This window comes from Hydra vulgaris, chromosome 04 (assembly GCF_038396675.1).
Source record: "Hydra vulgaris chromosome 04, alternate assembly HydraT2T_AEP".
Taxonomy (NCBI): Eukaryota; Metazoa; Cnidaria; class Hydrozoa; order Anthoathecata; family Hydridae; genus Hydra; species Hydra vulgaris.
In genome coordinates, this window is record NC_088923.1 from 40,507,433 (window position 1) to 40,526,018 (window position 18,586).

The following is an 18,586-nucleotide window of genomic DNA, read 5'->3' on the forward strand; positions in this document are numbered from 1 at the left end:
AATCTTGTTACGGTTTCTTTGCCTAAAGATATAATTAAATCAACATCAATTGTTGCAAAAAGATACAATATTTCTTTAACAGGTTAAGTTTTAATTAACATCTATAATTGCAAGTATCATAAATGCAGGAAATAGAGATTTGAATAAGTTTTCATTATCAGAAACAACTTCGAGAAGGCATAACAAAATAACATAATAAAAACTTAACTAATGAAGGAATTAAAATAAACGAATCTTTTATCTCAAAAGCTAAACACTTATCTCTGACTCTTCACCTGGACACAAAAAAAATTACAGATGTTCTTAATCATGGCAAAAATGTTGAAACGTTGGCAGTAATTGTAAGCTCACCAGATCTAAATGAGCCCCAGCTTATTGGAGTAATTGGAATTTCTGATGGGTGTGGAATAACCCAGGCTACTGCAATAAAAAAGGTTTTAAATGAATGGAATCTTTTCGAAGCAGTTGATAGTGTATCCTTTGATAAAATTGAGAGTGATAATGATTGGATTAATGAAGCAGTGTCAATTATTGAGAGATGGAGAGGCAAACCACTAATTTGGTTAGCATGTAGACACCATGTTGTAGAACTCCGAGCTAAAGAAATAGAAAAAGCGACAGGCAAAGTTACAACCGGACTTCCAGACAATATATTTAAAACGTTGCACGATAACTGGGATAGAATGTTTGCTAAAGGAATAAATTATGAGAATATGAACAAGTTTGACTGGAAAAGTAACCGTGGGACGTTTATTGAAAATAAGGTGAGATAAAAATATTTTAGAGATTTTGAACTATTAAGACTTAATATTAGAAAAGAAAATATATAACATTATTAAAACATTTTTTTTTTTTACCAATAAACAAATAATTTTTCGTAATTAATTGATTAAATATTTTTTCTAGGCTGATAAAGTCTTACAGTTTTGTTGTGAAGCTTTAAAAGAAAGCATATTTTCCCGAGGTGACTATAAGTACCTTTGCCAGTTAACAGTTGTATACTTAGGCGGATTTATCACAGGATTTCATTTTAAAAGACCTGGTGCCTTCCATCATGCAAGATATTTTGCTAAATCAATCTATAATCTTGTACTTTGCCTTCTTTGTCCACAGCTTGATTAAATCTTTTTTCTGCAAACGATATGTCACGTTTTACAGTTTTTGCTGACTTTGTTGGTGTTTTTTTATACTTTTTGGCTTTTAAAAGCTCCTTTTGCATGTACGGCTCCAGATATGGATTTACAAGCAATCAGATATATGGAAAATTTTAAAATTAAAAAACTTGATATTGCCTAAGCATACATTGACGTGATGAAACGAAATCATTGGTACCATGATCAGAGAACAGTTATTTTCTCTATAGCTGACAAGGAACTAATGCCTGAAGTTAGAGAAAGTATCGCTAAAAAGCTGTTTAATTCGGACTCTAAACAGGATGTTGGCAAAAATCCAAATACTTCTAATCTGTCATCATTTGTAGGAGGTATGATTGGTTGGTTTTTGAGAACCTTGGGTTTACAAAAAACGATGGTGTCAAGTTAGTTGTAAGGAATGGGGAAAATACAGCATTTACAGAAGATATAAGGACTGGGTTTATAAACTACACGTTTATAAACTAAATGATCCTGTCAAAAGAGCGCTAAAACTTATTTAAGACTACTCGAAAGTGTGCGTAAATGAAGCGTTGAAGTAAGATACTCTTCTGTCAATAGCAGAGCATAAAGTAAAACATTCACTTAGTACCAAAAAAAATGTGATTAACTTTTGAAACAACATTTTAACTAACCATATTTTATAATATTAAAGTGATAAAGTGATTGATTCTGTTTTTAAGTCTATATTTGTGATTTGAATGTTTTTAATAAAAAAAAAGCAATAATCGAAAGAAAATAAATTGTTAGATTTTCAAACCATATCTATAAATAAAATTACTATAATATATTAATATATTGGATATATTTATATATTATATATAATTGTATTGGAACAATGAAATGTGGTTGTTTCCTGAAAGTTTTGTTTTATTGCAAAATCGACTAAATAAATGCGCAAACTAAGTGGGCGCATTAGTATCGTAAAATAAGGAAATTTCAAGAAAAGTCTAAAAACTTCAACGCACTGGAGGAGGTAGTACATAAAGCTTTAATTAAAAATAAATATGATTTTTTCTATGTACTCATCAAAATGCACCAGAAATCAAATGACGACCTTCAATAATCAAAAATATTGCGGAAATAGCGGGGGGTAATATATCATATATATGCATATATGTGATGCATGTATGTTATGCAAACATGCATATATGTTATGCTGAATATATTATGCTGAAAAATGCGTTGATTTAATCAGATTAGAGCCTGGAAACAAAAATAGGCTGATGAGTACGCGTCATCTGTTTATATGTGAGAGAAAAGATTTTAGATGAATGGAAAATCTAATGCTGAATCAGTTTCAGATTTTGAATAAAAGCTTGCAGTTTTGTTTTAGTATGTCGTTTTTTTTTTCTTTTTCGCAATTCAGTATAAGCTTGGTGTCTACGCCAAACAAGCTGCAGCATGTTTTCCTTGTTTACTTAATAGTGGTAATGATGAGTTTTTTTCCATGGAAAAAAGCGCATCATTACCGCTATTAAATAAATAAGCAAAACAAGCCTCATTTAAAACACAATAAATATGCCAAACAGTTTGAGAAAAGTGTAATTGAGTTAGGGATAAACTCTTTAAAGTTTAAAGAGTTTATCCCAAACTCAATCACATCTTTTCCAAACTGTTTTACATATTCATTGTGTATCGATCAAGGCTTGCTTTTCTTTTAAAATAACTGCAATTCATTGACATCCTCAAACTTAAGACAAATAAAAACAAATGGATATAAATTTGAGAAAATTTAAAAAATGACTACTATAATATGAAGACAATTTTTTAATTTGTAGTTGTCAAATAAATGTTTTTATTTTCTGGTTCCTTCACCTCTTGTCTATAAAAATTGGAAACTTGCAAAAGTATATTTAATGTAATAAATTTAATTTAAAAAATAAATCTTAATATAAAATAGCAAATAGCAAATAGTTTGATAAACAGTGAATAAAATAAACAGTGAATAAAGAAAAAGTTTATTGTTTTTTTTCGTTCAAACTAATAATAAAGAAAAATCAACTTTTGTACATTAGATTAAAAAAATATTTAAATAACGTTTTAAAAAAATAAATAATTTAAATTATTCTCCTAAAAAATTAATCTATAATAAATAATCAATTAAATTGATTAATAAAATCAATAATGATGATGCAATAACTTGCAAAACAGGTACTTTTACTTAATGGTAAAATTATTTGAACATAAAATTAGTGTTATTCCATGAAATGACAGTTTGATCAGGCTTGCGCGATATATACGCACAGTAAATGGATTCGTATTACTCTAATATAAATAGTTATTTGAAAACTAATTGTTTAGTATAATATAAATAATAAAAATAAGTTTAAAACAATTAAGCAAACTATCTGCTTCTTAAAACCGAAGAGTTTTTAGGAAAGATTGAATATTTATTTTTATTTTAACAGAATAATCTGTTATACAAGACAAAGCGATTATGTAGATGCTCTAAACCCGTTTCTTCATTCAGTTTTTTTTTCAAAACTTTTGTGCAGAAAGATTTTTGAGCATGCAAAAACAGCGCTAAATAAAAAAGGTAGCGACAAAAAAAACATTTTCTTCCAACATTTTTTCAACAGTGTTTGCGCATGCTCGAAAAACTTTTCTTAGCAGAAATTTTCGAAAAAAAATCTGAATCTTTTTAATCTATTTTATTTTTAGTTACAGGTGTTCCAAGAAAAATTAGGTCTTCTAAGTAAACCGTGAGGTACCCATTGGTCTTCTCACAGAAAAAGGAGCATTTAACCAGGAAAATCACGCCTCCTTTCTTACCATTATTTTCTTATGCTTTGATAATGTTAAATAATTTTGTAATATATATAATTAAGTTGTTATAACCTGCATCTTAAGTTGTTATAACTTTATCAAAAAGTTCGAAATCATGTTAGAGACTTCCTTTAAAATTTCAACGCCTTTTTTTTATTATTTAAATTAAAACCCATCTTATGCAAACTTCTAACAAAAAGATGTTAAAGTTTAAATGGCTAGTATTCAATGAAATAACGGTTATAACCTGTTTTTAAAATGGTTTAAAATGTGTTTTAAACCATTGTAAAAACTCCAAAAAAGTGTGTAAAATAATACAGAAGAAGATTTAAAAAAATATTTATTTCGTGTCATATTTTTCGATACAATTTTTTAAAATATCAAGTTTTTTGCTAACATTATATTTGGTTAATTAAATGTTTAACTTTAATTGATAAATTTGATTGATTTTGTCTCTAAATTTTGTCTTTAACTTATCTTCCATTTTTTACATACTCTTGAACATTTTTACCTTGGGCGCAAACTTTTGGGGTAAATTAGTTTGCAAAGTTTTCCTAAAGTTTAACTAAAAATAAACCGTTATGCATAAAAGTTAAATTTTCAAAGGAAAAAGCACAAACAAAATGAAAAGTTAGTATGTAAGTGGCTAGAACTGACTTCAACACTACACAAAAATTCACCTCTATATACAAGTTTTAGGTTTTTTTTTGTATTGAATGTTTGTGTTAGTTGACACAAGCATTCTTAAAAAAGAAATCTATAAGTTACCAAATCTATATGTGCCCTTATTCCTTATTACGAAATATTTAGATTTTTCCAGCAACTGAAATGGCGCTTGTTTCCCACAACTGTGACGCTTATTTATTATTAAAATATCATTATAAACAAATACATTATACAAAAAAAATGCCTACTAAAAACATAAAAGGCATTTATAATTAAAAGCGTGAATAAACTCTAGATTTAAATATTAATAAATCTCTAGCGATATAAATATGCGACAGTTACTTCTGAAGTCAAAAAAGCAACCAGCCATTCAAGATCGTTTTAGATCTACGTAGTTTATCTTCGTTTAAGAAGTTTTTTATTTCTCTTCGTTTTTTGAAGATTTTATTTAAATCAATTTTTGATTTATCAAATCTATTTCTCTGAGGAATTTTTATCCGTTCAAGAGATAAATATTCAATTATGGGTGTTTTAACCTCAGGTAAAACTTTTAAAAAACTACATAGTATTTATTTATTTTTTTAAATATGAAAAGCAAAACAAGTTAAGTTCTTATTTGTTTAAAATTTTTTATTTGATATTTATAAAAATAAACTTGTTTAAAGAGTTTTATTTTAAAGACATATAAATTAACACTTGGTTTTGTAAACTTTAAGTATCAAGTTTATTGAGTAATTAGTAAGAAAAAAGCGTAAACATTTTTTATTAACTAATGTAATTTTAGCTTAAGAATAACAATATTTAATGAAAGTTTTAAAAAATACACTAAAGTTTCCGTTATGGTTTAACGAGTAGAAGTAAGTTTTGAGTTACAGCACGTAGAAGGTATTGTTTACAATGAAACCAAACTCATCGCAGGTTTTTTGAAGCATTCTTACTAATTTATAGATTTTCAGAATCATAATCTATTACCAATATTACTTATATAAAACCATTTTCAAAATGTTGAGTATTAATAAAAAATATTGGTGGACATTATGGCATCAGGATTAACTCTTATAAATATAGAAAATAGCAAAAGTAAGCGCTGTGCGTCTATACCAAATTATTGAAGCCACTACTGCTACCTTTCGATGGCTACTAGAACCTGTTTTTACTCTGCCACTATTCCAGATGTCTGTAGCAGTGATACCTACAGTAAAAAGCACCCGATAACATTACTGCTACGGTTTAGTAGAGTATCTATATATTATAGCAATAAAAAAATAATTTCAGCTATAATATGATAATTATAAATTATAATAACAAGAAACAAAAATGTTTTATAAAGTTAAAATAATAAATAAAAAAAATAAAACATATAAACTAAATAATTTTCCGTTGTTTTTTTTTTAAAAAGAAAATTTTTCAAAAGCATTTAAAATACATTTCTCTACGCTAAATTTATTTTAAAAATCTTTTTTGTATAAGAAGAAAAAAATAAAACTATGATAATTTTACCTTCTTATTAATTTATTTTATCGTTTTAATGAGTTGCAATATTTCAATTTATTAGGAAACATTCGCTCACTTACTTATGAAGAGATTCAGATATGGAAAGAACACATAAAGACCCACGGTTTAATTCAGTTCATAAACTGGTACAACAAAGTGAAAGATATTAACTATGACACTTTAAAATGGGGAGATGAGGTACATAGAATTTTTTCGATAACCCATTTTTTAAAAGCAAAAATCATTTTAAGAAAATTGTATCAATTTTCTTAAAATGATTTTTGCTTTTAAAAAATGAGAAAACAAAAAATAAATAAATTATAAGAAACTATTCTTTTTTTAATGCAAAACGCATCTGATTAGTTGACTTACTAATAATGTTGTTACTCATAATATCATTACGAATCGCTAGTTACAATTATTGTTGAAGTTATTAGTAAGATATTTGAGTAGTATTGTTGTTGTAAATCAAACTTAATATTTTAGATTGAAATGTTTATGATCAAGATAATTGACGAGGAAAAATCTGCTCCTCTTTTAAATAAGGCAAAAGACCTTCTTGAAATATTACAGCAAGCAGAAAATGATAATCCAGGGTATGTAGCAGACTTTATCTTACTCTATTAAAAAACAATAATAAAATTAAAATACTTTATTTGCAGTTAAATGTCAGTGTAACTGTTAATGCAAGAGAAATTTAATTATATACTTCTGTTAACAGAGAAACTGAAACAGCGTGGAGACCGGAAATGTGTGAATATATGATGGAATGTATGTCAAATCTTTTTTTGGTTTATTGTTATAATTATAGTAACAACTATATATATATATATATATATATATATATATATATATATATATATATATATATATATATATATATATATATATATATATATATATATATATATATATATATATATATATATATATATATATATATATATATATATATATATATATATATATATATATATATATATATATATATATATATATATATATATATATATATATATATATATATATATATATATATATATATATATATATATATATATATATATATATATATATATATATATATATATATATATATATATATATAGGGGAAAGGCGCCTATGATGGCATACTTAACTTTGAAGCTTCATTATTCAGTATCCTGAAGACCAATAATAAAAGTTTTGATATGGATACATTCCTTGTTACATCTAGAACAATAATTACCCTGGGAGTTTTTATCAGTTTTATTTTTTTTATAAGTTATTCTTATTGTAAAAAAAGCACAAGCATGCCATCATAGGCAACCACTGCTCCTATGATGGCATAGGGGAGGGTGGGGTTAGTTAGGATCGAGGGTAACTTAATGATTTCATTTAACTTTAGAGTCTTCCCTCAGAAAAGCCAGAAATTACTCGAAACCATCCTAATTTACCATTTCATGCTACACACAAGCACTGTAAAATTTTGCGCATGCGCATAGGATATATTGCGTTTTACGTATTTTTTGGACCAAAAAAAAAATTTTGGAGCATCGCTTTCTTTTAACTTTACTTAAAAATAAGTTTTTCTTATAAAAAAAAAAGGTTTTCCCAACTCGTCAATATTTCAACATCCCCAACTCGTCAATATGCCATCATGGGTAAAAGTCATCATTTTCATTAAAACAAGCTGTGTCTGCTTTGTTCAAAAGATAAAATTAAAGTAACTATTCTACTAAATGCACAAAACTTGAATATAAAATGCATGAAAATTTCATTTCTGCACAGTTAATAGTAAAACCACAATCTTAAATATATGAAGGAAATAAAACTACAACAGCACATCCCAAAATCGATTTTTGTTGGTTATAAAAACAATACTTGTGCACAAGGTACGTTTTTTCACTAAAACTAATGTAAAGTCAGTATATTCATGTAGGTCTAATCATTTTTTTACCAAAACCAATTTTAATGGAAATATGACCGGTATGCCATCATAGGCGCTATGCCATCATAGGCGCCTTTCCCCTATATATATATATATATATATATATATATATATATATATATATATATATATATATATATATATATATATATATATATATATATATATATTATATATATATATATATATATATATATATATTCTATTTAGCATCTCCTGGAATGCCATATGGTGGCAATATTGCTCATTTTAATACCGTTGAAGCAAATATGACACTTAGGTATAATGATGTTTTAACGTTAACTTTTTTAATAAAACATATGTTATCAAATTACACAGTGTTTTACTTATTTCATGATCAAAACTATAATCATTATGTGTCTCAGGCAAGAAACTAGAAACTTATACTTAATCAATAACTTGAGTGTTTAAGAATTAAACTATTCATTTGTTTTTATGTAAAATTCACATCATATTTTGTACCATTATACTTATATGCATATTAGATAACAATATATTTTAACATTATAATATTTCAAGTACTATTTCATAAAAATCTTTTGTCAAACCTGCTGCATTGCAAAACGTTATTTTGAATGTTGACTTATAAACTATATAAACCAAGATTTTAATATAAACAAATTACAATTTTACATATTTAGGAGGAAAGAACTATTGTCCCTCTTAAGTGGAAAAGGTGAAAATGTTGTAACGGTTTCAACATACCCAAGGTAATTTTTGAGTTTTATTTAATTTTTATGGGTTTGCATCAGCAAAACTATGAGATTTTCGTGAACTCTTGTTTTTTTTTACAAAAGGCTTGGAATACCAGATGTTTTTTACCCACCAATTCAGTTCAAATATGAAAATAATGACGTAACTCGATCATTGTATGTTCCAGATGAAGTTCTTAATCAGCTTCATCCACGGTTTCGGTAAACTTATTTTTAAACTTTTAACTTTAAAGTTAAAAAATGTTTAGCATTTAAAAAAATATTCATCATTTAAAAAAATGTTAAGCATTTAAAAAATGTTTAGCATTAAGGAACTTTAGTAAATGCTTGATAAAGTTAAATGTTTTTGTAAAAGTCTTTTTAACAATTCGAAACTTAGGAACCTAGCAAAAATGATAACAATGCGCAAACAAAGAAAAGTCTACGGGGAAGCTCCAAGTCAGTTCTTGTTTTATCTTTTTTAAATTGTATATGTTTATATATATATATATATATATATATATATATATATATATATATATATATATATATATATATATATATATATATATATATATATATATATATATATATATATATATATATATATATATATATATATATATATATATATTAATTTATTTATTAGTTTTTCGAGATGTCAATACTCCAAATCCTTTCCTCGAAGAAGTACCCGATTTTGCTGTTGAGGATAAAGCTGTTTTAAAGCCTAACCATGTTCATTTAGACTCTGTGGTACTTGGATTAGGCTGTGGCTGTCTTCAAGTAACATTTTTTTCTATTTTTGTAATATGTAATTATACTAAAATTTTAATTCGTATTTGCTTCAGATAAAATGCAGGTGATATAGATAGGTAGAGAAAAAATGGTTATATTTTAGATGCCAAGGGGGTCAAGAACCTTCACGCCGCCTGGACAGCTTTTTTTAGTAACCTTCTTTTTATTTGGTACTCCTTGGACATCTGCCGCCTGAGGCAAATTGTTTATCCTACTTTTTGTTATCCTAATGTAGTTTGACGCATGTTCCTTTTTTTTACATACTATTCTAATAGGAATCTATGCATCTTAATTTTTTGCATATTTGTTTCTCAAGTTCAAATTTCATTTATTACACGATCGTTCTTATTTTTTCTAATTCCGATGTTTTTCACGTTTTGATTAAATCATCTTTCTCAGACGCTTATCACTTTATACAAGGTTCGAATTCTATCTTTACATTTTAGTGTTCTGAGATAAAACGATTTAAAAAATAAAAAATTTAGGAGACGACGCACAAAAATATTTTTTTCTTCATATGTTTTTTCTGCAACTTTTTTGATTATAACTTAGATTTTAATAGAGCAGAAAAACCTTATTTCGAGGTATACAACACAATCAATAATTCGATTTTTTCAAAAATTAAGAGAACAAATTAATTCTAACCTTGCAAATACGCTATGGAAGTTTAAAAAGGTTTAGCGTAAGTTTTTTGTACATAATTTTAATCAAAATGTAGTAGAGCGCATTATAAAGATTTTTGTATTAAAAATAGGCTTTTTTTTAATTGCCTAAAATTTAATTCACTCGATAACTTCATAATATTCACGTTAGTACGTCTTTATTAACAAAACATCGTAATTGCAATAACTCTTAATTAAATTTATAAAAAATAAGGTCGTAAAAATTTTTTAAAAGTGTATAGAATTCTTAATAGCATTTTCTAATATAAAAAAAAATCATAAAAGAATTAAAAAAGTATATTCAGTGTATAAATAAAGCTTATTTTATCCATTTATTTCCATTATCCAAGTCGTTAGATTTGAATTAAAATTTTCAGTTAAATCATTTTTAAAACTAATTGATTAAACGCGCAAATTTCGCTTTTAATTAAGAAAATTAAGAATTAAGAAAAAGCTTTTTAAACTAATCAAGTTTTCAATATTTTGTTCTCGTAAGAAATTTATTCTTAAAAAATGTCCGTAGAACGTAAAATTCGTAAAACATAAAGATTGTTCCTAGTTACTATAATTAATTTCACTCTAAATAAAAGTTTTGCTTAAAAATATTTTATGATTTTGAGCTAAATAAAACTTTTATATAGAGTGAAACTGATATAACACTAATCATTTCTTATTTGGTTTAATTTCAACTTCGCAATTAAAGATAGCGAAGTAAAAATTAGGCCGAATAAGGACCATAGAAGATGTTGAAAAGTAGACGTATGTTTCGTGTAAGTACGTCATGAAGTACAAACACGCATATTAAGTACTAATGATCGAGTTTCTGTGTGTTTCGTTCCCTAAAAAATACGGTCAAAATGGTGCCTTTTTTTTTTTTTAGCTTTTTCGTTCACATTTATTACAGTATGATTTCGATTGGAATAGCATAAAAATATGATTGAAACATCAAACATATTTTTATGCTATTCCAGTCTAAAAAAGTTTGCTTAAAGGACTTAAAAATCAGACGAGGTTTTAATTTATTCTAAAGAGATTTAACCACAATTTACGCTTACTTTAGTCTAAATAAAGTTTTTCATACATTAGTTCTTTATTATTTTTAGTATTCTAGTGAGCTAGTAAGAAATTTAGAACTTTATTTGATTTTAATCTTCCGATATTACTGCTAAAATGAATACAAAGCTTGTAAATATATAATTTTAAAATGCTTTGTTGACAAAAAATTTTAAACATTACTAGGTTACCTTTCAAGCATGTAATGTTCCAGAGGCTCGTATTCTATATGATCAACAAGCAGTCTTAGCGCCAATAGTAGTAAGTTAATTTACTTCAAGTTCTATTCAATTTATAGTATGACTTCAGTGCATAATTTGTGTTTACTTATAGTATTTTATTATTATAATATTTGATGTTTTTAATTTTACGTTTAAATATTTTTTAACAAGGTTTTTCTTTTTCCTAGATGGCATTATCTGCAAGTTCTCCGTGTATTAAAGGTTATTTGCTAGATACTGATACAAGGTGGGAAAATATTTCAATGATGTGTGATGACCGAACTGAGGAAGAGCTTGGTTTGAAAGTAAATTTTATTGGCTTTTTATACTTTCATACTATTAATATATTGTAAAACATTTAAGGTAAAATATACTGATAAAAAAAATACTAATAATAAATAAAACGACACTAAAAAATCTAAGTTTAAATTTTTCTATAAAACGTATAAAATAAAAAAAATAAAAAAATAAATCGTAGCGCCGCAAAACCAATAAATGCATGCATTGTAAAAATTATATATACTTTATTCTTTGCAGCCATTAAAAGATCAAAAATTTCGACTACCAAAATCAAGATATAGCTGTGTTGATATGTATATTTCTCCTGACGGCGAAGCTTTTAACGATATGCCTATTTTTTACCACGAAGAGCATTTAAAACTTCTTCTTGATGGAGGTAAGAAATAGAGTTATTCAAGGTATTTTAATATATGCTTTAATATATTTTTTTTATAGCTTTTATTAAAAAAAAAAACTTTAATAAAAATTAAACATAACTTTTTATTCAAGGAATTGATGAACAACTTGCAAAACATGTTGCCCATCTTTTTACTCGTGATCCTCTTGCTGTATATGAAGAAAAACTGCATATTAGTGATGAAGATGAAGTTGATCATTTTGAGAACATAAATTCTACAAATTGGCAATCTGTTAGATTTAAACCTCCACCACCAGGAAGCAACATTGGGTGGAGAGTTGAAATGAGACCAATTGAAGTAACTTTTAGTTTTTTTTTCTCTAAAAATAGTTTAAATTATTGTTTTTATAATCATAAAGTTGAAGCTATTATTTTTTACTTTTTTTAGACTCAACTGACTGACTTTGAAAATGCTGCATACGTCACATTTGTTGTACTGTTAACTAGAGTTATTTTATCCTATGATTTAAATCTCATTATTCCAATGTCAAAAGTTGAAGAAAATATGAAAAGAGGTGTAAAGCGCGACGCAGTCCTAGAACAAAAATTTTATTTCAGAAAGAATCTAGAAAAATGTAACTATTTAAATTTGTTGTCTTTACAGTTTCTGTTCTTGTGTGTGCGTGTTTTTGTTTTATATAATGTTGTTTGTATGGTGCTGAGTTATTTTGCACTTTATTTCTTAAAATTTTTATGCAATTTTGGTTTCTATGATTTAGCTGAAAATGATGACGCTTCTTATGAAGAAATGACCATGAACGAAATAATAAATGGAAAGGTTAGCATTTCTTAAACTTTAGTTATTATAAAGTTTCTTTAAAGTTACATTGAGTTACAACTAGCTATTAAATAAATTATGTAATTACTTTTATTTAGGGAAGTGAGTTTCCTGGCCTAATGAATGTAATTGAGTTTTATCTTAATCATTTGGATATTGATGTTGATACAAGGTGTACAATAAGTCAATATCTAACACTAATAAGAGCCAGGGCGTCAGGTAAATATACAAGTTCGTAAAGAACTTTATAAATTAAAATTTTTTCATGTTTTTGATTTCGTTTTTCTTATTTAGGAGAGGTAATGACAACTGCAAAGTGGATTCGCACATTCATTCGTTCACACCCTTTATACAAGTTTGACTCAGTTGTTTCCAAAGAAATTACGTATGATCTCATGAAAAAGTGTGTCAGAATTAGTAACGGAGAAGAGAGCTGCCCTGAACTGTTTGCTGATGCAAAAACAAAAACATGCTCTCACGTACCCGAATCTTGTAAAAAGATGCTAGAGGAAGTCGAAAAAATTACTAAATGTATACGTCAAGAAAGAAAACAAGAGTTGATAGCTTAACGATAATATAAAATCTGTATAAAAAGTTTGGGCTAATTTTTTCTGTTAAAGTAATGAAGTAACATTAAAAAAAACATAAAATTGAAATAGCTCTAAAATTCAAATAGCTCTTCGCATTTAAAACGTTGTTGCTAAAAAAAAAAATTGTAAAAAGTTTCAAGACTGATGATCTCGCCGGCAATATAGTGAAACTTTTTAATCAGACTTTGTTATAAACAAAGGTTTAATTATATAAATAATTTAAAATAAAAAAAGACAAAAAGATATAACTTATGTAAATGAAATAGCAATAATAACATAAACAACAAAATATAAAATAAAAAAAATGTAAAAATAGAAAATATTTTAGTCAATTTTTAATAAAACTGTAAAAAACGTTTTTTTGCCACTTGTATTTATTGAAGGTTTATTAAGTGGAATAAAACAAACTATAACTTAAACTTTTGTTTTCTATAAAGCTAGAGCGTAATAAGACGGTAAAACGAAATGCTGTTAAATTAAAATTTATACAGGGAACGGCTGGAAATGACGCCCAATTCGGGAGGCTAATAAGGTGCAAAACATTACAAGTATATATAACACATATAAACTTATAAATATATCAAAGATATATAAAATTAACTTGACAATTGTTATATATAAGCTTTACTAAAAATATTTAAAATGTCAGAGGTGCTAATTTATTCTTAATTTATTCTTAATTTATTCTTCATTTGTTCTTAATTTATTCTTCATTTGTTCTTAATTTATTCTTAGTTTTTTTACAAATATATTTTAAAATATAAACATTTTTTTGATTTTTATCTTAAGTGCCCCAAGAAGACCTAACGATCTTATCACAGAACACCACAGAAGAGCATTTATCTAGGAAGTTCACGCCTCCTTCTTTACCGATGGCGTAATATATGCTTAGAGCTCGCTTCAAACCCATCTGCTATACTGCACCTCCAAGTTCTTTAAATGATAAGAGACTACCTACTAACTGTTTTATAAAACGAGTAATTCTACTCCACTTAAGATTTTATAACATTACAATCATGTGATATTTGCACAATTAAGTTATTAATGACCATAAGTAGATATAACTATAAGTGATGAATCTTGTTATTTATACAAATTACAAATCACATTTTATACCTTTACTTGTTGATATACAAACTTCCATATGGTTTTAGGTTAATAATGCTACCTGTCACAATATATATATATATATATATATATATATATATATATATATATATATATATATACTTATAATTACAATTGTATACAAGTTGTATTTAACTCCACTCAGTGCCCTCTGACTTCAGTGTCAACGCAGAGGTCTTCCGCAACCGTCCAGATGGGGTACCCTGAGAAAATGTCTTTCGCGATAACGCAGAGGACACTCTAATATTTAGATACCCTGGTGAACACCCAGAGTAGATTTTCTTGTGAGATGCCAGTCTCGGATGAAAGTTAAGGGTCTTCTTATTTCCATACTGTACCATAAAGCACGAACTCATCATCACTGAGAATTTCTATGCATCATATTTATGCTCTACACTAAGAACATTTTTACAAAGCACAACAATTAATAACTTTTACCATCCTCGGTTATTGATTACTATTTATGTTTATATTTACTACATTTTATTTAGATTAATTTATAGTATTTTACTTCTTAGAGGCTCTTTGTTTTTTCGCTAGACATCAATCCTTTTGTAGTTTTATTTCATTCTTCTACACCCTTTTTAATTTAATATGCATCTCTAAGGTGTTTACTGCTCGGTGCAACTTTACTAAAATGCATTGCATTGATAAAAAAAGTTTACTTTTGCATGGTATCCACTTACTAGGACAGTTAGTTTTGAAAACATGCGCAAACTGGTGATCGGGAGTTTTTGGGCCAAAAGATAACTGTTTTTAATATGAACTTTTGTGGATTATTTTACAGATGAGTTTCCGTCCAAAGTCGCTTTTTTTTGTAAACAATATGCGCGCGCAAACTTGTAGACAGAAAAAAATACAAGTATATAATATATTTATGAGTATGCATTATATATGAATATACATTCATACGTTTAAACGGCAAAAACACTTATAAAGTGTTTTTATATATAAAAACACTTTATAAATGTTTTTGCATTTCTTTTTTATTCTTTATAAAATTTTGTCTTCTTTTTGAAAAATGATTGAAGGAATAATAATTGGAAATATTTTTTTTTATATTGTAAAAATTAAAAGTTTTCATTATTTTTATAAACTTTGATTGCTATTAAAAACTTTTATGTATATATTTTAGTTTGTTTATGCGATACAATGGTCGCAAAAAGTGACCAACGGAGCCGTCCAGTTATGTTAACCTGGAAGATGCGAAAATAGAAGTAGAATGTAGATGATGTCATTGGGTGAGAAGTGAGAATCATAAATGAATGTAAAGACTATTTTGAAGGAGGAATCAAAATTAGGACTCAGGGAAAGGGTGAACAATAACTCACACTCTAGTCATCCTAAAAAAAATGATAAAACAATGGTCTATGAGTAAACAAGTCAATATAGATCCGCTGGTTTATTAACGGCAACCATGGCTAAAATTATCGCACCATACAAAAACAATAACATAAAATAAGTAGATAACGAAATATCAAGTAAAATGATAAAAAAATAATAGTACGGGCAATATAAAAAGAAAAAATAGGCTAATAAATGTGCAACTATTTATGGTCTAAACTCTAGATTATAAATTGAAAACTGAGATAAAAGTATATAATTGTCGTAAATGTAACAAATTCATAATATAAAGCTCACAAAACGTTATAATACTTGGGTGTAAGAGGTAAAAAAATGTTAGTGCCATGATAACCAATCAGAATTAAGTAGTGGATAATGGTGATCCTCCTCTTCAGAAATGCACTGCGATCACCGATGACGTTTCGGAGAGTCCGAGATCTGCACTAACGCCACTCGTCAGGGGCGTGTCCTTGCAACAGATCTCACCGCCTGCACTCTACGTCATACTAGTCAATATTGCAATATAATAGAACTACACTACAAAAGCCAAAAAACCTAATCTCTAACCTAGTTTTTAATACAGCTCCAACATTCTTAGAGATCTCATGAGGGTGGTAAGGGATGCGCGTGGTGTGAATATAAACAAATATGTAAATACAAATAAATATCATGTACACTTACACTAGAAGAGACAAACGTGTACGCATGCATATATGCGTATGTATTAAAACAAACAATTTTAATGTATAGAAATAACACAAAGCAAATAGAAAATAGTAATTAATAACTATGAGTAACTTACCGTTTCTTTTATGGCTGAAATGTGTTTTATAAATATAATAAGTAAATACCACTCATAAACATCGAAACTAAGTTAAGATGGTGTGTGGTTAGTATAAAAGTAGTTAGTAGAAAGTATGGTAGAAAATGTGGAAACTCCAATAGTATGAGAAATATAAATCTCGCCTGATAAGTAGAGAAAATAGCTATCACACAAAATAGACTCAGATAAATTAAAAAATGATTAGCCAGAAATAAAAAAAAACATACAGACATATAATTAGTAGGCAGAGAATAGTGAGAAAATAAACAGATGAGACAATAAATGCGATTTACTAATAGCTAATAACCACTTGAAAATGTAACGTTTAAAACAGTATTGTTGACAAAACGACTAAACGAACGTTAGTGAACACTGTATAGATCGAACCACAACAAACTAACTTAGCGACGTCAGAACAAGAAAAGTATATAGATAGAAACAAAAAACATGAGATCGTGATATGTCTAAACTTATCTAATAGTACATTCAATACATTCCAACCAAGAATACATTTGTTATAAAAATACGCTAATACGTATTTTTGTAGAAAATTTTTTTGCGCTGTTATGCTTCTCACTAATATGCGGTCTCATTCACACATTATAACACAAATCTGAATAAATATACAATGATAAGGTCAAAAAAAGATTATGAACAAAAGTATATGATAAAGAAAAATATTTGATATACTGATTTTAGAGACTGTTGATGTCAACAGGTGTGATGGTGTAGTGCGTTAGTATGTACCGTTTGGTCGTCTCGTATGGTCTCGTTATGTTTTTGTTCACTTTCAAATCGGGTGAATAGAAAGCTAAACACACTCACTCATTATGGGCTAGCACATCAGAGACAGACGTAAGACCTACAGAATGGATTTCAACTGATCGAATGCATACATTAGTCACCGTAGGCCATAAGCCATCGCTCTTAGCCAAAAGAGCCCCGTGCTGGTGTGGAATGATGTGCTATGGAGTGGGATTTTAAATCTGAGCACATAGTCAGCGAGCGCTGATCCGATGTGCATTGTGGAGCTTCCGAATGAACGTGTGCGTGAGTGTCAGCGTAGTCATTAGGTTATTGAGCGCCATAACCACATCCAGCGGGATAGCCTAATGTCCGTTTTGTCGTTGTGGTGTACATTGGAAAAAGTCGGGCTCACCAGCCACAAAGAATAAATTAGTTTGTTTATGCAACACAATGGTCGCAAAAAATGACCAACGGAGGCGTCCAGTTATGTAGACCTGGGAGATGTGAAAATAGAAGTAGATTGTAGATGATGTCATTGGGTGAGAAGTGAGAATCATAAATGAACGTAAAGACTATTAAATATTTTATGTTCTTCTGCAAATTTTATACTCAGATTGATCTGGTAAAACAACACCAACAAAAGATCTTATAAGTTTTTTCAAATCTCATTGCTTTTAACAAGTTTTTGCAATTTAATAAATAGCAACATTGTAATAGAATGTTTTTAAGTAGTAGTAGACTTTTAAGTAGTAGTAATTATGCATCCGAGATGCAGTGGTAAGAGACACGTAATATTGCCAATTGTAACAAGAAGTACTAACAAATCAAATGAAAATGGTAGGAAAGTTAACAGCAAATGCCATAAACCTAGATTTGAAAAAACATAGCATTATAAAAAAATTATGCATTTTAAACACTTGACACTTGTGTTGAAATACAATGAGTTCAGTACAGTGCAAAAGTTACTAAATGGTTATGAAAAGATTTTTAAACCAGACAATAGACAAAATAAAAATAATATC

At 27.5% G+C, this 18,586-nt stretch overlaps 1 protein-coding gene across 1 annotated transcript; it reads left to right on the forward strand.

Annotated features, from left to right (window-relative positions):
* The first annotated feature begins 4,797 nt into the window (after window positions 1-4,797).
* Window positions 4,798-13,941, forward strand: LOC100209717 (glutamate--cysteine ligase catalytic subunit). Its single transcript, XM_065796348.1, has 17 exons — window positions 4,798-5,127; window positions 6,142-6,278; window positions 6,567-6,676; window positions 6,802-6,851; window positions 8,221-8,290; window positions 8,673-8,741; window positions 8,829-8,945; window positions 9,124-9,182; window positions 9,373-9,509; window positions 11,423-11,497; window positions 11,646-11,762; window positions 11,995-12,133; window positions 12,247-12,452; window positions 12,543-12,729; window positions 12,874-12,932; window positions 13,031-13,151; window positions 13,227-13,941. The coding sequence occupies exons 1-17, from the start codon at window positions 5,109-5,111 to the stop codon at window positions 13,499-13,501; spliced, it is 1,947 nt and encodes a 648-aa protein (XP_065652420.1). The 5' UTR covers window positions 4,798-5,108; the 3' UTR covers window positions 13,502-13,941.
* The last annotated feature ends 4,645 nt before the right edge of the window (window positions 13,942-18,586 follow it).